The sequence below is a fragment of the Haliaeetus leucocephalus genome, unplaced genomic scaffold, assembly GCF_000737465.1.
Source record: "Haliaeetus leucocephalus isolate CR32 unplaced genomic scaffold, Haliaeetus_leucocephalus-4.0 Scaffold76, whole genome shotgun sequence".
NCBI lineage: Eukaryota > Metazoa > Chordata > Aves > Accipitriformes > Accipitridae > Haliaeetus > Haliaeetus leucocephalus.
The window spans coordinates 783,231-807,373 of NW_010972512.1; the positions used below are offsets into that span (position 1 = coordinate 783,231).

General features: G+C 40.4%; 1 protein-coding gene across 1 annotated transcript in view; it reads left to right on the forward strand.

Moving 5' to 3' along the window:
* The window catches only part of LMNB2 (lamin B2), a 36,262-nt gene extending 17,784 nt beyond the window's left edge, over positions 1-18,478 (forward strand). Inside the window, exons 3-12 of the mRNA XM_010580714.1 lie at positions 3,818-3,974; positions 4,645-4,770; positions 7,243-7,413; positions 10,227-10,352; positions 10,551-10,771; positions 11,391-11,679; positions 12,201-12,308; positions 13,195-13,314; positions 14,730-14,831; positions 16,079-18,478. Of these exons, the coding sequence (XP_010579016.1) occupies positions 3,818-3,974; positions 4,645-4,770; positions 7,243-7,413; positions 10,227-10,352; positions 10,551-10,771; positions 11,391-11,679; positions 12,201-12,308; positions 13,195-13,314; positions 14,730-14,831; positions 16,079-16,120 (1,462 nt within the window). The 3' untranslated portion in view covers positions 16,121-18,478. The remainder of the gene's footprint in view (positions 1-3,817; positions 3,975-4,644; positions 4,771-7,242; positions 7,414-10,226; positions 10,353-10,550; positions 10,772-11,390; positions 11,680-12,200; positions 12,309-13,194; positions 13,315-14,729; positions 14,832-16,078) is intronic.
* Positions 18,479-24,143: the final 5,665 nt, after the last annotated feature.

The following is a 24,143-nucleotide window of genomic DNA, read 5'->3' on the forward strand; positions in this document are numbered from 1 at the left end:
GGGGAAGTGCCTTTCTTTTTTTTTTTTTTTTCTTCTAACGTGAAAAACCAACCAACCTAAACACGTATGGTGTGATTGATACTCTAGAGGGAAGGGGTGCCATCCAGAAGGACCTTGACAGGCTTGAGATGTGGGCCTGTGCAAACCTCATGAAGTTCACCAAGGCCAAGTGTAAGGTCCTGCACCTGGGTTGGGGCAATCCCAAACATGGATACAGGCTGGGGGATGAGTAGATTGAGAGCAGCCCTGCAGAGAAGGACTTTGGGGTCTTGGTGGATGAAAAACTGAATATGAGCTGGCAATATGTGCTAGCAGCCCAGAAAGCTGATTGCATCCTGGGCTGCATCAAAAGAAGTGTAGCCAGCAGGTTGAGGGAGGTGATTCTCCCCCTCAGCTCTGGTGAGACTCCACCTGCAGTACTGCGTTCAGCTCTGGAGCCCCCAGCATAAGAAGGACATGGACCTGTTGGAGCAGGTCCAGAGGAGGGACGTAAAGATCATCAGAGGGCTGGAGAACCTCTCCTATGAGGACAGGCTGAGAGAGTTGGGTTTTTTCAGCCTGGAGAAGAAAAGGCTCTGGGGAGGCCTTATAGCGGCCTTCCAGTACGTAAAGGGGGCCTACAGGAAAGATGGGGAGGGACTCTATCAGGGAGTGTAGTGATAGGATGAAGGGTAACAGTTTTAAACTGAAAGAGGGTAGATTTAGATTAGATATTAGGAAGAAATTCTTTGCCGTGAGGGTAGTGAGACGCTGGAACAGGTTGCCCAGAGAAGTTGTGGATGCCCCATCCATGGAAGTGTTCAAGGCCAGGTTGGATGGGACTTCGAGCACCCTGGTCTAGTGGAAGATGTCACTGCCCATGGGAGAGGTGTTGGAACTAGGTGATCTTGAAGGGACCTTCCAACCCAAACCATTCTAGGATTCTATGTATTTTACAACATGTACAATGCATACATGTATGTACAATTAGTACCTTGAACACAACTCATGAATTTAGAATTTTTTCTATTGAGCCAAGTTTCTACCTAGGTTCATAAAACAGTTGGATAGTTTCACTTTACAAAAAGTGAAATATCTTTAGGATGTTATTAACACTGTTTATATGATATAAAGAACAGCTTAACTTTTTAGTTTAAAGATGTTTTTATCGGGAGTAGGGACATATTTTTAAATCTAGGTTTAAAGTATTGTAAAAATAAACATTCTGATATCATTCTGAAGCAAGTATGGTTCTTTCCTATATGTTATGCAACAGCTTCCAGTGCTTTTGTACGCATCTTTATCTGCTTGACAAAACTTTTGACTGCTTGACAGAGGGAGGGGATGAGTGGAGGAGGTATAGATGGGAACATTTAATTTACTAGTGAGGTGCACAGGACTGCTGAACCAGACCTGTGTAGTGATCAGGGCACATTCAGTCATAGCAGAAGTAACTTTTGATGGCCTGGTTAAGGAAAGTCTCCTGTCCTGATGTTCATGAAGTGTCTGTTCATATCTTTACCAGTGTCACAGGTCCCCAGGTCAAGCAAAGCCTGGAGGTAGATACATGTAGGCCTCATCCATGTGCTGCTTTTAGCGGTATTCCTGCTTGAGCTGCAAGATCCCAGCTCTGAGTTGTGTGACTGTCTTGCTGCAGCTTCCTCTGCCTGCTACCCCACATGGTCACTGAAATATTTCCCTTGAGCAAACTTGGCTGCTTTCTGGAAAAAAGAGCTCTAGAGGGTTACCCTAACCTGGTGTCTTCGAAGAACATTGGCACACCTCAACAGACACATCGACTGCTGTTTGTAACTTCCAGGCATCTTGGAGACCCCCAAAAGCAGGTTGCACCTTTGTAAAAACTTCTGTCAATTTTTTGCATGAAGGCAATAAACCAGGCTGAAGTTATACATGCAAATAAAAATGTGAATGAAGGCAGCTTGGAGTGTTTTCCAGTGTCAGTGTTCATGAAGGAGCAGAAGTTACTTAACACTGTCAGGAATTCTTTATGGTGCTTTGTCAGTCAAGCTGTACGTTGAACCCTTCTGTTCATTCCCGTCTCCCTGGGAATACTTGCATGCTGCCTGGTTTCTGCAGGTGGGAGGAATCTATGGGCTGTGTAAGCATACACTGCTGATCATACTTGGTGTGAAGTGGCATTTGACCTTTAGGTACTGCACAGACAGAAAGTTTCCAGGTCTGATTGTCTGTGACGCATGCATAATGGCTTGTTTTACTATGCGACACATGTGATGCAGGGGCATGTGTCTGGAGTCTAATTTGAAGACTTTCTAGTTGCTGCTAAATAACTGTCTTTTAAGTAGAAGTCATGTTTTGTCTATATGTCTCCTGCAAGCTGCTGAGCTTGAAGACACTGCACATATGTTGCAGAACAGGATTCACAGTGACAGATTGGATAAATGATTAAGAAAAATTGGTTACAGTTAAATGAAAACAAATTCAAAGATCTACACCAAGGAATGCAGGGAAAACACATGAGCCTCATAGCTAGAGCGTATCACAAAATAAGTGTGTCTATTTATTCTGTAGTTAGAAAAAGGTGCACATCATGCTGAAGCATGTAAAGAAATACTGTCTGTAGGGCACACCAATAGCCCATAAAGCAGGATTTTTTTAAAATAACTCTGGGCATTGCATTTTGTTAGAGTTATGGGCAAATTTGAAATTCAAGAGGACCGTACAAGTGATCAGAAGTTTGGGAACCGGGACTCAGGATTTGGGCAGGGGTGCAAAGTTTGTATAATCTAGAGCAGTGGTTTTTAGCTTTATTTTCCTTTGCAAACATTTTTTCAATGTTTGGAGTTGCAGACGAAATAGAGAGCTTTTTAAAGCCTATAGGTAGTAGGACTCCTCTTCAAAGTTATTTCTGTGGGCCCTTAAAAACAGCTCACTTGACCACAGGTTGAAAACTTCAGTTTTATAGAAGAGAAGTTTGAGGAAAGGGATGGAGAAAAATGAATTTGAAGATGGTTTAAGAGAAGAAGACAAAAAGTCATTCCCTGCATTCTTAGTGGTGTGAGACTAGAGTAGTGAGCTTAAACTGCAGCAAGGAAGGATTACTTCACATAAAACAGTTTTCTAATAACATAACGACATACACCTAGAGAAGCTGCAGAAAGTCAGTATGTTGGAAGAAAAGGTAGACAAATACTTGGTGGGCAGGAGGAAGATGACCTTGATGATTTCTGTGAGTTGGATGTAACAGCTGAAATAATCACATTTAAAGTGACGAGAGTTGGTTTGCTTGTAATGAATACTGCTGAAGACATACTGGTTTATTCCCGAAAAGTGACCACATTTCCATGGTGGATTACTTTACTACTTTGTGTGGGAATACATGCTAGAGAATGGGCTTGGCCATGTCAAGTACAAAACACTGGGGTTACTTATGGGCATCTTTGGGAGATGCATATGCTCTGCTTCTCGGGGGCTGTAGTCCAAAGTGATAGATCTCAGCAATTAATGTGTTTTGCAGCAGTGAGATGAACAAATACCCTTTACGCCTTGTGTGTAAAGCAGCTTTATTGTCATCTCTTAACTGTCAGAGTTGCCTTCTTGTTTTTCCCTTGCCTGCCCATGATGTATGTTCTTCTTTATTAGGCAATGCATTTAAAACACATTGGTACAAGCTGTGAGTTTCAAGAAGTGTTTATGATTACTTTTATTAGCTGCATTTGCAGGTTACTCTAGGAGCCACCTAGTGATACACTAATCCTAATAAAATGTATATAAAACCAAAATATCTGTAGTTGTAAGCAGGACATGCTCAAGATGTGTGTGCACTCACGTATAAATATAATTAACTTTTGTTTTTCAGCTACAAGAAGAAAGATGCAGATTTGTCTGTGGCTCAGGGTCGCATTAAGGATCTTGAAGTGCTGTTCCACAGAAGTGAAGCAGAACTCAATACTGTCCTGAATGAGAAACGCAGTCTGGAAGCAGAGGTGGCCGATTTGCGTGCCCAGCTTGCTAAGGTATGGCAGTGAATGCTTCCTTGCTTTAGCACAGGAGAGGCTGCATATTGTGAAGTTTGTTATTTTTATTTGCAATTAGTTTATAGTCTGAACATCATTGATCCAGCTTGCTTACTGCTGAAGCTTTGCCTGCCACTCTTGGATATGAAACTAAATTGTAAGAAATTTCTGTAAAACAACCAAAGCAACGTGGTGTTTTAGAAATTTTGCTAGTCAAAAGCTTTTATTTAAATGTTTCTGGTAAGTATTTCTATATTCATGAAATATCAGGTTACTAAATGTTGTCCTTTGTAAGATCCTGCATAATTTTAAACTTATGCTGGAGTACCCAGTGGGGCTATGCTAGCAAGAAAAAGAACATGCAACATACTGTGCTTGAGGAATTAATAATCCTTAGCTCCATTATCATACTGTATTGAAATAATACTATGTTTTAAATAACTGGTATACAAACATGAAAGCTTGTTTTAAATATTCGTAAGCATACACACACTTTTTTCTTTTTTGTTGTTTTTTTTTTTTTTTTTTAGGAAAATCAGTGTCTTGACATTAGATTTGTTGTTGTGAATAATTGGTCCAAAGATGTCAAATGAAGACCATAAAGGGATTATGGATGGAAAACAGGGATCCAGACAAAATTAAATCTTTTATCTTTAAAATTCTTTACTAGGCTGAAGATGGTCATGCTGTGGCTAAGAAGCAGTTGGAGAAGGAGACCCTCATGCGTGTGGACCTGGAGAATCGGTGCCAGAGCTTGCAAGAGGATCTGGATTTCAGGAAAAATGTGTTTGAGGAGGTATTATCAACCTAGTAGTCTTACAGTCTGAGGTTTATGTAGCTTTTATTCAAACTGACTATAAGCCATTACTAACTAGTCCAGGTAGGGAAAATCAGTACTATCGTTGCTATAAATGGATTGAGTAATAAAATAGTTAAACGTTTTGCAAGAGTTACATGGTAAATCAGTGGTGGAGCTGGCATGAGAGCCAAGTGACAAGGGTATTGTTCCATGGGCAGGTGAGCTAATGTAGCAGCTGGCTGCTGTGGGAAAGGAAAAGTCTTGTTCCCTCTCTCTGGACCTGGTTGCATGGCCCTGCTCCTTACTTGAACCAACTTTGGTGATTGTTGGACATGACTATAACCTGTTTTCATTGACAAGAACAGTATGCAATTACCTTGCTCTTTGGAGGGGTAGTTTTCTGCCTGTTTAGTGAGTTGAGTTGGCTCATAGTGGTTCTAGTAAGGCCCAAAGTTTTTATAAAGTAAATAGTGGGAACGCACAGGTGGCTATTAGGAAAGGGAAGCATGACCTTTTCTCTGTACCAGATGCAAAGTGTTATGTCAGTTTATTCCATCTTAGGAAACCAACTTGGACCTTTGGTTCTTCTGCAAGCTCATTCAATTAGTGGCTGCTGAGCAATTGCTACATGCTTCTGCCCTCCATCTCACCTATGCTAGTTATGATGTTTGGCTCACCATGCACCAAGCCATATCAGCCTGATTAACTAGTAAAATACTTAAGTTTTTTTTGTTGAGCTTCATTTTTGCTAGCTTAGTGGCTGAGTTATGTCTTACCACGGAATCAAATGAGTGCCCAGGCTGGATTAAGGGATGACGCAGGGCTGTGTGGCTAAGGACAGGGGCTGGAGCAGGGCAAAGAAACCAACCAGGTAGGTTACCCTGAGTTGTACTGACCATTGTCTCACTTCCATGGCCTGGAGTAGTTGGATTGCTGCACAGGACTGCAATGACAGACCCTTGCTTGGTTGTAGGGCCTTAAAATTACTTTGCTTCCTGAGGAGAATTGTGTTGCTACTGACTAAAGGTGAAGCTAAATGAGACAGCAGAAGCTAATCTTAAAGCTTGCTATGCTGAAGTGGGGGTGTTCCTTTAGCCATCCCTGGAGCTCTTCGATCCTTGTATGAACCAATTCAACACACGAAGGAAAAAAGGAAGTGGTTTCCTTTAGGTTAGTGAATTCATTTGGTTCGCTGAAGGATCCAAAGCTCCATTAGAGTTAGAACATCGTGACTGGGAGTGTGGCAAGTGCTTATTCTAGTGGTGTTGAACTGCTAGATCAGCTCATCCCTTCACCTGATACTTTGTAGTCCCCCATGATATTTTTGCTGCCTCAGGGTGGGGGGTCATTGTCTACAGTTACTGAGAGACTGCTGCTTGCTAGTTTTCTTGGTGTAAAAATTCACCACAGAAGGGAAAGCTTCTTCCAGATCACATCAGAGCACGTTGCTGTGAGTCAAAGGGCATGTTTCTAAGAGTCTCTTTTTAGATGTATAGCATTTCTGCAAAGCAACTAGTAAAGTCACTCTGAATTTGTGTTAGTCTGCTATGACTCTAGTGTAGGCATGCAAAGTGAGCCTTGCTTCACTTGCCTGCTATTCCTTCTCATGGCCTTGCTGCTACCTTCACACCTCCTCCCAATACTCAGAACTGCTCCCTTGTTGTTTGTCCTGCCCTGAAGGGAGAAATGGTTTGTTTCTCATGCCATGTATTCAGACCTGGCCAGGTCTCTGCAGGGCCCAATATGAATAAATGAGTAAGTCTTACCTCACTGGTTTGGGACCAGTGTTCTAGGCACAGAGAACTCATACTTCTCTAAAAATGAAAATTTCTTAGTACAAACTCTGACCAGAAAAAATCGTATTTGTGTCTTCAGGATTGCTTGGGTTGCTGCTTTATTACTAACATAATCAAAATCTAATGAGTAGAGGTCATCCAGTATATAGAAAAAGAAAGATCTGCATATGTTTAAAAGTGAAATTTGAAGATGCAGTTTTTCCTCTATAATGATTATTTTTTTAATACATATAATGATCACAAAAGGTGTTCATTTTTATCTGACTCCTTGTAGACTGCTATTGTAATGTAAGGATGTATACTGAGAAGGAAAGGGTTTGTAGTGCAGCTCATGGAATCCCTCTTTGCTATGTAAAAATTAATGTTTTCTTCTCTCCCCCCGCTTTTGACTTTTGTAGCGTAAACCAGGTCCTTACTTAAACTGTATATGGATATTTCTAAACCTGTTTTTTAAGTCAGATCACTTTTAAGAATTGTATCCTGCCAGATGAGAACGGTAACTTGCATCTGTTAGTACGTGCAGCAATTCTTAGGCTTAAATGCCTTTAGTACTGCAGCTCCTATACACTAAATAATTAGTACTGAAATAGTTAATTGTTGTCTGAATGTAATTGCTTGTACTGTTTACCCTAAAGTGGGAATTTGTCCCCTTTTTTTCTGTGTGTGTGTGTAGGAAATAAGGGAAACAAGAAGACGACATGAACATCGTTTGGTTGAGGTGGACACTAGTCGCCAACAGGAGTACGAATCCAAAATGACTCAGGCTCTGGAGGATCTGCGAAATCAACATGAGGAGCAAGTCAAACTGTACAAAATGGAGCTTGAGCAGACCTATCAGGCTAAGGTAACAACTGCTATCCACAGAACTGTCTGACAGGAAGTCCAGTTGGTGAGATAAAACCATTTCCATCAGCCCTACTGTCTTTAAGGAGACAAGTAATTATAATTTGAAGTAGCTTTGTCCCAGTGTTCAAATGCCTCCTCTGGTGCTTGTGCAAAGATGCTTTTACAGGGAGGTTACAGCCAGAGGTAATAGCTAGGAACAGCTTTAGCGAAGAAAGGCCAGTTTGTGAGAAAACACAGGGAACTGTTGGTCACTGCAGAGGGAACAGTGGGAATAGTGGATGTCACACAATAGCTGATTAGACAATGTCTTTCTAAGGAAGGTTTTTTTCTACATGTCAGTAGATCCAGTTCTTCCTCCAAAATGGAGATGGTGGAGGAGGCTTGCAATAGGTGCAGTATATTGGCACTAGGAAGCTGGAGGGATGGGTGGGGAGAGCTTGGGGAATGGGTGCATTTCAATATGGGCTTTTGCCTGGATGCAGTGAGCTTGCAAACTAGCATGCACATACTGAGAGGGGCTTCATGTCCAAGGTTGCACTGTCATTTTACTCCTACTGTGGCCTTTACAATGTTCTTACTCGCCCCAATACTCTTTGAAATGTGTGGAAGCCTTATCACATTTCAATGATCTAAGTTAGTTGTGGATTGGAAAATTACTAGATGCAGTTGTGGTTTCATTGGTGGCTGGGAAACTTCAGGCAAGGTATTGGGACCTTTCCTGACCAGCTTTGGTGATGAAAACCATGGTATATAAATTGGCAATTACAGAATCATGGAATGGTTTGGATTGCATGGGACCTTTCAAGGTTATCTAGTCCAACCCCCTGCAATGGGCAGGGTTGTCTCCAACTAGATCAGGTTGCTCAGAGCCCGTCTAACCTGACCTTGAATGTTTCCAGGGATGGGGCATTGACCACCTCTCTGGGCAACCTGTGCTAGTGTTTCACCACCCTTGTTGTAAAAAATTTCTTCCTTATATGTAGCCTGAATCTACCCTCTTTCAGTTTAAAGCCATTACCCCTTGTCCTATTGCTACAGGCCCTACTAAAAAGCGTGTCCCCATCTTTCTTATAAGCCCCCTTTAAGTATTCAAAGGCTGCAATAAGGCCTCCCTGGAGCCTTCTCTCCTCCAAGCTGAACAACCCCAACTCTCTCAGCCTGTCCTCATCGGAGAGGCTCTGATCCATGCCTCTGATCATCTCTGTGGTCCTCCTCTGGACCTGCTCCATGTCTTTCCTGTGCTGAGGGCTCCAGAGCTGGACACAGTACTGCAGGTGGGGGTCTCACCCTTAGAGCAGAGTAGAGGGGAAATGTGAACATAGGAGTAATTTAATCCGGGAGAATGCTGCTTAAACTTCTTAAAACTATTTGTACTCTTTTGGTCTATGTGCCTGTTGTTGCGGATGAGTGGAACGCACCTCATCAAAAGAGAGAAGCAGCAATATTGTTTTATTGAGGTAAACCAATAATTTGACAGAGTTCAGTAAGTTCGATGGAATCTAACAAAGTTTAACAGCGGTTTGACACGGTTTAGTAAGTTTGATGGCAAGGTTCACCTTATTAATTACTGTATGGAAGGAACATGCAAAGGAAGATTGCATTAGAATGATTCACGCAGAGACCGGAGACTCAAAGAGTAAGGAGAACCCTCCTTTTGAGTCACGAGGTTCAGAGTGGACCCCCTTGCTTTCTAAACTCTCTTTTGGAGCCTAGGTGCAGGTGGATCCAATTTTAGTCTCAGACTTGGTCAATGGTTTATGTCTAATGGAATTATCCATACAATGTTTTTAATAGGATTGAATAGCTACATGAATTAGTAATATTTCATAGTATTAATTCAGCATGCTATCAGTCACTGGATCTGTCACGTGTAAGGGATCTCTCTGTCCTAGGTAAGGAAGGATCTCTTAAGTCTCAGGTGGGGAATCTCTAATCTTGAGAGGCATCCCTGCTCAAGGGGAGAGTCACCTGGTCTGCAGTCCAGCTGGTAATATTTACAGGATGAAGTAGTTGGCTGCTAGTCAGTATAGACGAGATAGATGTCTTCATTTTAGCTCTGATATCCTGTTCTGTACTTTGGTTATCTTGCACTTTTTGGTTTCGAAACCACCTTTCAAAATATTTTTCAAGACACCTTCACTCCCTTGTACGTGAGGCAGGGGCTTTCCAGCTAGCAAGTTCATCCCCAGGATGTGAGGCCTGTTGCTCCTTAGTCAGCCTGAACCAAAGTACAGCTAGGAGTCAAGTGTATCTATCACACCTGTGCAAATACCAAGTTAGCAAATCCCAATTCATCCAGCAGTGGGGATATGGGAGGAGTAGTAGCTTTGATAGTAAGCATCAAAATACTGTCTCTGGCTTAGGAAGTCCCTGAGTTGCAAATGGCCAGCTGAGACATAATACCCATGAAATATTTTATTGAGGTTAGTCCCTGGGCATCCAGGGAACTGTTAGACCAGGATGTGAACTAGGTAGCCTTTGCTCTGACCCAGTGTGATTGTTCTTACGACAAACAGGCAGATAGTGTGAACACATGAACCTCCGTTTTTGGAAACTAGAAGGCTGCTTGTGTAACGGAAAGGCTAATAGACTATTTTTTTTAATATCATAAGCAAATCCTGTAGGGATAGGACTGAAATAGATTTTCCTGGTCCTTAGGGCATTCCCTTAATGTTATGGAATTCTTATCATAAGCTTACCAGATTTCCATCTAAAATTATTTAACATGAAATAGCTTCTATTTTTTACTGAAAGGATATTTGCAGGATATCTAACTCAATGCAAGTGACTTATATAAAACTTGCCTTCCAGCTGGAGAATGCCAAACTGTCCTCTGACCAAAATGACAAAGCTGCTGGTGCAGCTCGAGAGGAGTTGAAGGAAGCTCGCATGAGAATAGAAGCTCTCAGCTACCAGCTTTCTGGCCTTCAGAAACAGGTAAAGGGACTAAATTTTCTTTCATCTCTAAAACAGAGCACTGTATTGTTTGTATACATTAACACTTCTGTCCCTTCATATTTTCTGAATTTTATGGAGAGAAATCTTTGTGTTCATTTGGGAGGGAGATGAATTTTTACCTTTTTTACTGTACCCACATAGATGCCAACTGGCTTTTCCATTGTGATGTCTACCTAGGCTAGTGCAGCAGAAGATCGCATTCGTGAATTGGAGGAAATGATGGCTGGTGAGCGGGAAAAGTTTAGGAAGATGCTAGATACAAAGGAGAGGGAAATGACAGACATGAGGGACCAGATGCAGCAGCAGCTTACAGAATACCAAGAACTGCTTGATGTTAAATTAGCACTGGACATGGAGATCAGTGCTTACCGAAAACTCCTGGAAGGAGAAGAGGAAAGGTACGTACAGATTCCACGTTCTTTTCTTAGGACTAGCAGGTTTTATTTTCATTTCTTATCTTTTCTTTCTTTCTTTTTTTTTTTTTTTTTTTTTTACCATTTTAAGAGGAATGCCCAGACTTTCTTTCACTGAAGTCATATTGGCTTCACACCACAATGTGTTGCACGGAACACTTGCAAGTGTTCTCATCTGAACGCTGTCTTTATTTTGTTTTTTATAATGGTCTCAGGGTACAGTGGAATATATCATTCTGTGCTTGACATTCATCTCCTCTTTTTATTTAAGTGCTTATACTTCTGCATTTTCCTGTTTTTAAATGATGTGGCCCAAGAATACTGTGTTTAGCAGTAGATATACTGGAGGGGAGTGTTAAGTGATCTGTGTTGCTCTCATGAGCACTGCTTTCCGTGTCACATAATCGTACTATCAGAAAATTTCTCAGGGATGGGTAGCCCCCCCCCACCTTCTGTTCTAAGCAGTCCTCCCGACACACACAGTGAGGCTGCTTTCAGCCTTGGGGCATATTACAGTCTGGTTACTGAGCATATTGTAGCATTATTGCTTTGCGTGTAGTTCCTTGGATGAGTTTAATTAAAATGCTTGCTTCATTGTGTTAAGGTTGAAGCTCTCTCCAAGTCCCTCCCGTGTTACAGTCTCTCGGGCTACCTCCAGCAGTAGCAGTAGCAGTACTTCACTTGTTCGCTCTTCCCGAGGCAAGAGAAAACGTATTGAAGCAGAGGAGCTTTCAGGCAGTGGAACAAGTGGAATTGGCACTGGAAGTATTAGCGGCAGCAGTAGTAGCAGTAGCTTCCAAATGTCCCAGCAAGCTTCAGCTACAGGAAGTATCAGCATAGAAGAGATAGACCTGGAGGGCAAATACGTTCAACTGAAGAACAACTCGGAGAAGGTAAGAGTCAGCAGAACTCCTAGAAAACAAGGAGGAGGAGCTAAATTGAAATGTTACACAGCATTTTGTAGCACAAGTAGTTGGAGTCACTTGGAGAGCAGGAGCAACATCTCAAGGTGCAGCATCCTGCAATAATTAACAGGGGCATTTGAAAGTTGAACGTTACAGCGTGCTAGCATGAGTGTAATGTTTGCTGCAGGAAGAGAACATAGTTTGTGTCCCAAATGTCTAAACAAGTGTGCTGGTACCTTGCTCATGTAAATAGCCTTGCTGGCTCTAGCAAAACTTTTTTGTGTGCAATTTGTATCTTTGTAAATTTTGCTGAATGACCTCATGGGATTTACATTTTAGACTGTTCATGCGTATAGAAAAATACTTTCAGGTTAGAATGCAGATGTCTAACAACCCTGTAATAAATTTATATTCACGTTATTTTAATAACAAAGAGACCTAGAGAAAGCTCTGATGCCTGTTTGCTCTGTTTTGCTCACCCTAAATAACTTTATGACTCTTTCCATTAGGATCAGTCTTTGGGTAACTGGAGACTGAAAAGACAAATTGGAGATGGAGAAGAAATTGCTTACAAGTTTACTCCTAAGTATGTCCTCAGAGCTGGGCAGACCGTAACGGTAAGTTATACTTAAAGTATGTCAACAACATACTCTTTTTTTGATGCTGTGGCAGTTGTAAATCTGACATTTGGTACAGCCTGATTTGGTGTATAACTTTTGGTTTCTTGGATCTCACTTTAGAGGAGCAGGATTTCAGCTATAAAAATGCAGAACAGAAACTGAATTTCTGTATTAGCACTTAAGTATTTAAGACCATTCCAGGCCCAGAGAAAGTTGAAGAAAAAGGTATTTTGGGGGGTGGGTCAAGGGCTGTTTGTTTTCAAATACCTTTGCCCAGGTTTGGAACACTAATCCTGCTCAACCTCTTAATAAAATAAATAACATTTCAGAGCATTTGTTCAGTCTAGTAGACTTTAGTTAAGACTAGACGTTCTCAGCCTTAACTGTAGTAGAACAGCTGCTTTTCTATAATTTTTTATTTTATTTTCCATCTGCAACAGACGTTATTTCAGAGGAAAAAAATGGCTTTCCTTTAATCAGTTCCAGCTATTTCTACCTAAGTATCAATTGCTCCAATACATATAAAAGATTGAATTGATAAAATACAGCTTGCAGCGTATGTCTTGACTCCATACAGTATAGTTATTGAGACAGTGGTAGGAGAAATATGTATATTTCTCAGAAATAAATTCAGAAAAGAATTGATGACTGCAGTATTAGACAATTTTTTTTAATCTTTTGTTTTATGGCTAGTGTTACTTTTTGTTGTAGACTGAGAATAATATCATACTACAGGTAATGGTGTAGGTAAAAGCAGGGTAAAAGTGCCATTGGAATTCAGAAACAACTGGTATGTAGAGAAGAGTAGGAGAATTAGGGGGTTCTGTGTATTTAAAAATAGAATGTGCATAAGTAGCTAATTACGGAATGTCTTTCTCACTAGATTTGGGGTGCAGATGCAGGTGTATCTCATAGCCCCCCTTCTGTTCTCGTGTGGAAGAATCAAGGCAGCTGGGGCACTGGAGGAAATATCCGCACATACCTCGTAAACTCTGAAGGAGAGGTAGGCTGTGTCTGTAGAAAAAAGGCTGCGGGCTGGGTTATCTCCCAAACTCTTTAATTTGGGGGGTGGGGAATGGCAATGAAATCCTGATTTTAAGATGTGCCCAATTGTCTTCTAAAAATAAGACAGTTTATAACACTGAAATAATTAAATATCTGTATGTATCTCTGAGATTTCTGGGAAATTTTGGAAAACTGTGATGATCTTCCTGATTACATCCATATACTTTTTTTTTTCCTATTTTAGAAAAATAACCTGCTAGTAGGATTTTTGTTTGGAATTTGAGTATGTATTTTCAGAAGAGACAAAGAAAATAAATATTGCTGGCAATTCAAAGTTACATTATGTAGTACCTACAATATTCTGGGGTGCAGTGTAGGAAGATAGCTGTCCTTTCAATGTTGGAAGTATATCAGGAGTTTTCATTTGGCACAGGTTCCTGTGTATTCTGCATTGTCCTACATCTGCCCACAACTGATTTTTTTAAAACCATGCCTGCAGAAAACTCCTGCAAGGGAGGATTGTGCTTTAGCTGTTATTCATAAATATGCCATTATCCCAGTGATCTGATAGAAATAGGAAAGCGAAACAGACCACAGTTGTATCAGTTTTCATGCTGCCTTTCTTGTTGGCAATTCTGTGGAAGCACTTTGTGCAGGAAGAGCAGCACAAGACAAGGTAGGAGGGAAGGTAATTTGTACAAGTAGAAAGCTAAGTGGCTTAGTATTCAAATAGAAACAGTTAAACTAGTGTCTGAAAAAATTTCAAATCCATGTCTGTTACCACTGTGGTTACCTTTAGTATCCCCACTTAGAAGTGTATGTTTAGCGTGACTTTTTCCACAAGTAGAAATTTGCATATATGATTTCAAGGGTGTAAGTGTACAGAAGAATTTCTTACTACTAAGAAGTGTTAAAAATAATTCAGTAATAAAGGAAGCTTCCTGGGGTTTTAGAATTCTTTTTGGTCCCTGGTTTGGAAGACTGTCCTGATAATTGATATATGCAATTAATATAGAATATTTAGTAGAAATTAGGAATATTCTTAATGCTATGTAATCATACTGAGAAACTTTAGTTTCTCATGGTATATCTCGGACAGCTCCTAGCTGAGTCTGCTATAAGCTTGTATAAAATGGACTAATGGCCACGGCTGCTTCCTCTCAGATCCCTAGGTAATGAAAGAAAATTCCTGAAGCTAAATTACATTACCATGCCTTTTAGTGGATAGAAATAGGAATGTTGTTGTGGTTTGCAGGATATTACCAGTATTTGCTTGCATAGCTAATGTTAAATCTAGGGCAAGTTGCTTTAAATTTTGCTAAAATCCAAAATTTAATAGGGGTATTATATTGATGGTATAGCAAAAACTTGAGAGAGACTACTGGCCATCTCCTTATCTATCATTTTGTGTAGGAAGTTGCAGTGAGAAGTGTTACTAAATCAGTAGTCGTGCGAGAGAACGAAGAGGAAGAGGATGAAGCAGAGTTTGGAGAGGAAGACCTTTTCAACCAACAGGTAATAAGATGTGGACCAGATGTTTAACTTGTGCCTCATTGGCTAGATTAATCGGGCATAAGACTTAGGGGGTTGCCTTCAACTTTTGCTAGCTCTGAGCTTCCTGGTCCATTTCTCCAACGGATGCTTGCAGAGGATGATCTCAGAATGGCTTGCAACCCTGCAGCATTGCTACAATGCACAGAGGGTAAAATGTGAGTGATTCTTCCAGGAATTGCTGCTTGAATCAATAGTGGTACAGCTCAAGCAGTGGCTAACGTCAGGTCAGGATGGCAGGGTATCTATGGAAGCATGCAACAGATCACAGATTTACAGCACTGCAATGACATAGACTATTTTTAGGGTTAGTAAGATTAGTTTTAGCAGTCGGTGTTCCTCCCATTCCAGTATTTGCTCCTCTATAAAAAAGAGTCTGTGGGATTCTTGCTGTAAGCAGAATATAACCATGGGGTATAACTATTGGGAAATACAACCACTAAAAACCAGGAAAGAGGGAGTGCTTCTGTTGCTGCAAGCTTCAGCTTATTGGTTTATTTCTGATAGTATATATACCTGCTACATCTGAAATAAACTTGGCTTTTCTTAATAATACCACCTGTATGTTTTCATAACCCTTAGTTAAATACTGTGAAATAACTGACCAGCAGTCAGCAGAGTGAAAAGAAGAAAGATACTTCATACAGGTGATAGCAGAAAATATTTAAAATTTATTTCAAACTCAAGCGATTTGTTCTCCTGATCAGTGACCATTAGTAGCTCTTTTCACAAAGAACTCATTCTGTGCAGGCTTGAAGTTGAGTTCTGAAAGTTTTTTTTTTTTTTTGGTCTCCAGGAGATTGAGCAGTGTATTTGTAGTAAAAGCAACTGAAACTTTTTTTTTTTACCCAAAGAAGGAGCTATGCAGCATAGACCTCTCTCAAATAGAAACATCCTTTGAAAGAAAGGAAGGAACTTGCTGTTCTAAAGCTAATGACATCATGATTTTAATTTGTCATCTGCATCAGTGTTGAAAGTATGGAGGTTATAACCACTCAACCCACCATAGAAAACCAGAACTAGAGTAGCAGTGTCTTAATCCTGGCACTGGACTGTGATGTGTGCTATGCTTTCTCTATGGTTTTGATGTTCCCTGAGTATAACTAAACTACAAAAAAAATGCTTTTAACAACTGAGATGATAACCAGAGTTTAGGCTTACAATATGAAAAGCTAGTAAGATTGAGTTCAACTATGTCTGTCTTATTTTAGGGGGATCCCAGAACAACCTCTAGAGGATGCTCAGTGATGTGAAGAAAGAAAAAAGAAACTATTACTTGCTATTTTTTTTTTCATTTATTTCCTTTTATTTTTGCTGTTTTTTTCCCTCCAGAGCCACTGAAAACTATTTTTATATGCATCATCTGATTTCTTTGAAGCTTATTCCTTGGTACCTTTTTATAAAAAAAATTCAAAAAAAAAAACCTTTACTGAACAAAACTGCCAGAATTTTTAATAGATTTCTTTATTTTTCCCTCTTTGTTGAAACACTATATTGGAATACAGTATTTTTCCCCATACAGAGTTTAAAGTCTTATGTACAAACCTGCAGCAGAAAAGAAATTTTTAGCTAAAATGGGATGAGACTCCTTGAGTATATGGTAAATCTATAATTGCATAAATAACCAGGATAACTTAAAAAAAAAAAAAAGTTTTAAGAAGCGTGTTCATCTGCATGTCCCCAGGAGAGATTCACAGTAGTGTTTCCTCCATACTTTAAGAAACAGTAGTATCATGCCTGGTATCCTCAGCAGTGCCCAGCTTGGGAAAATTAGACCCCAAGTTCATGAAGAATGCTACTCCACCAATGGAAGTAACAAAGGGAAGCTGCATTTTAGACATTCTTGGCTCAGGACCATGGCATCTTGTCCTACTCCAGGGTTTGACAACCTAGTGGTAAAAACATCTGAGTCTGTCAACACCTTAGCTCCATATCATTATTTCAGAAGATGGAGAATAATAGGTTCTGCTTCCTGAATATATACACCATCTTAAGGTATGGAAGTGTCAAAACCAGAGGTTTAGCTGTTTTGTTTTCAGGGGATTTTGACATTGTTGCAAATGAGACCTTATTAAATGGTGGATGCAAGTTGTGATATACAGTATTTATGATGTTCAGCATCATGATTTAATGCTTTTGACATATCTAGCATTAAACAGAATGATTAAGATTTTAGATGTTAAAAATATTTTCACTTTTGGCAATGATAAATATTGGGGATTTTAAAGGTTATCCTGTGTAAATGTTGACTTTTAAAATCAGAGCTAGATGCAGCTTGTTCATACTTCTCTTGTATTCAAAGGGGTATTGTCAGATATCTTAAGGAGCAGTATTTGCAAAATACTACAGAAATAGTTTAATGACTTTTTAAAAAAGCTGAAAGGAACTGCTGCTGTTCAGGACATAAGCATTACTTTGCAATGTTCAAATGCTCGAAGTAAAGTCTAAGAGTGAGTGAAGGGAGAATCATGCTTTTTATCAAAAATGCTTTGTATGAGTAGCAGGTGATTTTTATTTCAGTATGATGCATTTCGTACCTGACAATGTCCTTTTAGCTTAAGGTTTCTTCTGCTGCATTTCTGTGAAGATAACTCTGACTCCCATAAGGCTTAGTATTCATATAGTAGTGCATCTTTAAGCACTAGGAAAAATACTTGACTGCTCCGAAGAATGTATTGGCTACTGTACAAGCAAATGTTTTTTCCACTGATTATTAGTTTGGATACAAAATTTGGATACCGTTTGATGCCAGCATAGAATCCTGTTTTTACCTGCACTCTTGAACTCTGATCTTGTCATTCAAATAGTTTAGACTCATTAAACAAGCTACAAGGTTTGGATGTTTTCGGTGGCTTTTGGACATTATGTTCTCTGAACAGTATTGTGACTGACAGATGTAACCTAGAAAGTCAGTATAGTGGCTTTGACTGATGGCTTTGTAATGCAAGCAGGGTGGGAACAAATGGGGTTTTTTTAGGCTTCTGGATTTATTTTGCCATTTAAAAATAAATCAAAGATGCTACTTTTCTCTATTTGAGTGGGATGTCTGAATTACTGAATAGAAATTTAGAATTATGTTTTTAGTCCATTATCAGAAGATCCATTACAAAAAAGCAGTTTGAAGATTTGGCTATTTGGGCTAATGGGATAACTTTTTGATGTACTTGGCCGTTTTTCTAACGTAATTTTCCCACTCTGCTTGAGTAGAAGGTTAAATATGTAGTAAATCATGTCTATCTCTCTGTAAAATGTATCTAGTGAAATTATGTTTCTCAGACATAGTTATCAATTACCTTTTCTAAATTTGTTGTTATGCAAATGAATGCAATCAATGTGAAAGTGTTTTTGCAATGCACCTTCCAACCACTGGATAGCATTTCCCTTTCTGACCCACAGCTTCTATAATATACTTACGTAATGTTTAAGGGCTTTTTGCTTTTTTTCTAAGGATCTGTATTTATTTTTTTTTACATTGGCCAGTTTTCAGATTGCTTATTCCTCTTTAAGATTGTCCTGTAAATGTTAAGATTGTTCTGTGATCTTAAATACTAAGGCAATGAGTGTGTAGTTAATTTGCATTTTTTCCTGTGGTGTTTTTTTGTTTGTTTTTTTTTTTTCTGTAAAGAATGGGCTAGGAAAGGCAGCTTGAATGAGGACAAACCTCTTGCTACTTGAGCCATAGTTTTCTTAACAGCTACTGTATGGGGAATGTATCTTCTTGTAGCCTTAAGGACTGGTGCTTGCAGATCTTCTGTGATGAGCATTGTGCCCTTCAGTAAGTCAGCAGAATTTGTCCTTAGACTTGGAACTGTGTCCTTTTAACTTTGGAAACAGCTTATTTTATTTTTCAGTACCGTTTAGGTATAAACAGGTGTTTATATAAAACAGTGATTGACATAGTGGGAAAAGCTGAATGCCAACAGTCTATATCTGGGTGATTCTGTTGCCACAGTGCTTCTAAAAGGCTACTAAAAATATGAGAATTCCTAGCTGTAAATTACAAGACACAGAAAAACTACTGTATTCCACTTACCTTCTTCTTGTGTGTGCGTTTTCTCTAGATGCCATCCTTTCCTCTTGCTTTTGCTGCTGAGCTTCAGTGTAACAGCACTATCCCTTTAAAGTTGGTGTTCCATACTGGGAGGATTTTTGGCTTTCCCAAACCAAAAAGCATTGTTTATTTTTTTTTCTGTCTTTCAAGGATTATTTTTTTTTCTTCGGGATAATTAAAACTTTTTGTTTAAATAAAATCCAGTGTCCCCTTGCCCTCTTTTCCTATTTGATCCTGTATGTGAACCATTCTTGAAGAAACTGGAGGATAGTCAGCATTTCTACTCCAGTGTCTGATATCAGGTGTAGACCTTGAAGGAGAAATAGATTTGACTTGTCAGGAGAAAACTGATTTTAAGGCTTCTCTGATTAGGGAAATTAACCAGTACAGCTTTTATCAAAGTAGTTACTTGAGTGTAACTACCTGTATGGATGTTCTTACTCCAGAAAAATAACCAAGCAACTTTATTCTGGATGAAATAGTAAAAATGATTCATAAATGATTCTTGCTGGTTAAGATGGAGAAGGAATAACGGCATAACTGCAGCAGAATAGTTAAGCCAATCATTTCATTGTGTAGATCACAACATAATTTCATGTAAAATATGATAAATGCATACTACCTACTCCTAAGTTCGTACCACGTGAAAATGTGTGTGTCAGACCACATCCAACCATCTGCAGAAGTACCAGTAACATGGCGTCCTGCAGACTGAGATACGGTTACAGAGAGCCTCTGACATTTCATGCCACTTCTTTCTTCCTTGCTTCTGTAATTGTTACTTTGTTGTGTTGCAGTGACTTATTCCAAGTAATAGAGTGGCTATGATTCCTTTGTTGCTGCACAGCTTTATTTCCCAGTGTGTCTACTTAGGCTAGTTCGGGACTCTAGATTTTCCCTGACAAAAACAATAGTTTACACTGATGGATCGATCACTTGCTTTCAGCACCATTTTGCCATTAGATGGGAGTTGGCTGATGTATTTTGTGTTTGTAGCAGGAACCAAAAGTCTCAGGAAGAAAATAAACATCTGCTTCCCATGACCTGCAATGTAAAAGCCAGACGAGCTTGTCTGCAGCTTGCATTAGTCATGAAAATAGTATTGCAGCGTGAAGCAGACTGTACTGTGAAAGGAGATCACTTAATGTGCATGTTTATCCTTGAGCAACAGGACACCTCATGTTCAGTTCAGGGATCTTACTGTTTTTTTATACTATTTTTTTCTTCTTTCCAGTGGTCATCCTGTATAAAGGCCCTTTAACTGCAACCTGAACAGAGGTTAGTTAGAAGAGGCTTGTAGAAACCCTCTCTACACCCCAGAACATTTGAGGATCTGTTTCTTTTGTATGCATCAGAAAGATTTTGATGCTGTATGAAAAACATGAGTGCTGTTTTATATCTCTTGTAGCCACTTGTCTCACTTCCTCACTGTTAAGCCATTCTGTCTCTTCTTTCTGTATCTTCTTTTGAAAGTCTTACCTCTAAACAAAGGCATATCCATATTTGATACTGGATTTTATTGCCACTGTTGGGTCCAAACCGTGTGTGAGCAGGAAACAAAGCCTTGTTGTAAACCAGTGAGTGGAAGGTGAGATAGTGATTGCATTTTTCAAAGCATTGTTTTAGCTGAATGTCAAGACAAATTAATATTGGAGAGTTTCTTTTCTCACTTAAAATGGCCTGGGAAACAGAATTTTTATTTGCCCTTCAATATGCTTAGCTTTAAACCAGTTTAAAATAATTTAAAAGTGGTTTGTTTTTTTTAATACAAGACCATATTTACATGCAATTATTACTTGTAAACATAATGCCTTTCTTGAAATGCTAAGGTCTAGAGAGTGAAAAGGATGCTTAATATTGAAAGACTCTGTTCAGAGTAGCACAAGCAGTGAATCGACTTGGAGTTCAGGAAAATAAAATGTGTTCTATTGAACCTCCAAATTTTCTAGTTAGTTTTTAATGAAGTGATGATTCCGTGTTGATAAGATAGATGTTATTGTGTGTTACAGCTACCCAGATCATCATTACACTAAAATTACAAGCAATAAGCTATTTTAAACAAGTTTAAGCCAAAATGCTTTCCATTTGGGCACAAAATACAGTTGAACTCTATTTTCATAACAGTGATGCCTTGTGACTTGAACTGTGATTTATTTTTTTATTTTTCTTTTTTAACACAATCTTTATTTGGATAGCTCTGGTTCTAGGTCACTGGTCAGTTTAACTGACCACCTCCGGTCAGCTGCTGTAGATGAGTTTTTGGAAGGTTGAAGTTTTTAAAATAAGGAATTGTGGAAAAGGTTGCAAATTGAAATACAAAGACAAAGTTATGAAAATGTTCACATGGAACTTGTGAAAACTACATAATGATCTAGACTTTATCATTTCAAAGTGGGTTTTTTTCTTTTTAGAATATGCATGCCAAATGTCTTGTCTTTTTCAATGATTTGTAATATACATTTTATGACTGGAAACTTTTTGTACAACACACTCAAATAAATGTTTTGCATTTTGCTTCCTTCTTTCATTTAACCAACACAGAGGCCACATGGGCCGTTTGAGATGATTCATCCCAGGGGACCTTCCTGTGTGTAGAGAGATAGGGGACAAAGAGCTATCTGCACTCCTAAAAGAGGTCAGCTGAATTGTGTGGCGTGCTCCAGAAGCTAATGAAGAATGCTTTTCTTTACACAGTGCTCACGGAAAGTGCTGTCCTCTCTGGTCAATAGCACTGCTCACAAAGGAAAGCAGAGGGAAGAACTTGAGTAGCTGGAGCAGGTAAACAAATGTCCCCTTCCTTTCTTGTCACCCCACTTACCTCTACAGCCCCTGCACTGAAGGGGTTGTTTCCATTTAGCCCGCTTGATCCTGACTTGAGAGAACAAGAGCAGATACTGAGCCCCAGCAGTGATTACTTCTTAGGAACTAGGAAATGGGCAGAACCACTGCTCTGAGTTGCCATGTTCATTGCTAGCCTAGCTCAATTTTCAGTCCACTTCTTTTTGCTAGGCTGTACTCACTATAAAATTGTACCATTGACAGCTCCCACATCTTTAGCACTAGTTGATGATAATTCTGTGAGGTGTAGGAATGGTTTCTTTTTCTAATGGACAGACCCACAGACAGGACAATATGGTTTACAGTATTCTGTCTTCTGAGTGTGGGCTCTAGCTAGTGAAGATGAGAGTAGTTTTGGCTCTAGCTCTGATGTAATGCTCCATTCCTTGTCTCACATCAACTTAGAGATAAGCACCGATCTCCTTTCTGCACATAACATCTACTCCTGAAAAAAGCTCCGTAGCTGTGTTGTCTCCCATGTGCTTCTACCAACTCCCACAGCATTCTTACATTCTTACTTAATGGGGGATATACCATCCTGGAATCAATGCAGGCTTTAAGGGTATGAGCCTCTTACTTGAGTCATCTAAGGCAGAGGGAGCCATTGTCATATCCTCAAAGAGAAAATTCACTAGGGAGTTGCTCTGTGGAGGGAGCCCATATCATAGTGCTCGTATTTCATGTCAGGATGTAGTTATGCAGCATTTTTCTCTGTGGTAAACCCAGTTTAAGTCCCTTCCCGTTGCCTCATGTGTGGGGCTGCGCTTAAAACATGATACTCAAATGCTGTGCTGTATTTAACCAGCAAAACGTCACAGGTCTGGCAGACACTCCAGCCCAATGCCCAGCCACCCGCATTCTGGAGGGATGGGTTGGAGAGCTTGGGGAATGGGTGCATTTCAATATGGGCTTTTGCCTGGATGCAGTGAGCTTGCAAACTAGCATGCACATACTGAGAGGGGCTTCATGTCCAAGGTTGCACTGTCATTTTACTCCTACTGTGGCCTTTACAATGTTCTTACTCGCCCCAATACTCTTTGAAATGTGTAGAAGCCTTATCACATTTCAATGATCTAAGTTAGTTGTGGATTGGAAAATTACTAGATGCAGTTGTGGTTTCATTGGTGGCTGGGAAACTTCAGGCAAGGTATTGGGACCTTTCCTGACCAGCTTTGGTGATGAAAACCATGGTATATAAATTGGCAATTACAGAATCATGGAATGGTTTGGATTGCATGGGACCTTTCAAGGTTATCTAGTCCAACCCCCTGCAATGGGCAGGGTTGTCTCCAACTAGATCAGGTTGCTCAGAGCCCGTCTAACCTGACCTTGAATGTTTCCAGGGATGGGGCATTGACCACCTCTCTGGGCAACCTGTGCTAGTGTTTCACCACCCTTGTTGTAAAAAATTTCTTCCTTATATGTAGCCTGAATCTACCCTCTTTCAGTTTAAAGCCATTACCCCTTGTCCTATTGCTACAGGCCCTACTAAAAAGCGTGTCCCCATCTTTCTTATAAGCCCCCTTTAAGTATTCAAAGGCTGCAATAAGGCCTCCCTGGAGCCTTCTCTCCTCCAAGCTGAACAACCCCAACTCTCTCAGCCTGTCCTCATCGGAGAGGCTCTGATCCATGCCTCTGATCGTCTCTGTGGTCCTCCTCTGGACCTGCTCCATGTCTTTCCTGTGCTGAGGGCTCCAGAGCTGGACACAGTACTGCAGGTGGGGGTCTCACCCTTAGAGCAGAGTAGAGGGGAAATGTGAACATAGGAGTAATTTAATCCGGGAGAATGCTGCTTAAACTTCTTAAAACTATTTGTACTCTTTTGGTCTATGTGCCTGTTGTTGCGGATGAGTGGAACGCACCTCATCAAAAGAGAGAAGCAGCAATATTGTTTTATTGAGGTAAACCAATAATTTGACAGAGTTCAGTAAGTTCGATGGAATCTAACAAAGTTTAACAGCGGTTTGACACGGTTTAGTAAGTTTGATGGCAAGGTTCACCCTATTAGTTGCTGCATGGAAGGAACCATTCGCGCTGCTGGGCAACACGAAGCTGGGAAGTCACTTGGCGGTCCGGGAAACCAGCCCCCCCCGAGCTGCCCCGGTGCACTACCGCTGCAAGCCCTGCAGGCGCGTTTCCCGCCCCAGGACTTACCGTCTTCCCCAGGGCCACCTCCACCACAGCCGCTGGTGACACCAAAGCTCATCCCCACACGGGACATCGGCCTCTGCCCTCGCCCCGGCGCCGTCCCCGGGCGCCTCAGGTGCAGGCGCGGGGCACCGCGGCGAGCAAGCCGGCCTCCGGGAGCTCCGGCCCGGCTCCGGCTCCGGCTCCGCTGAGGCGACACCAGCGGCCCCAGCCCCGCCGCCACCCGCAACTGAGGGGAG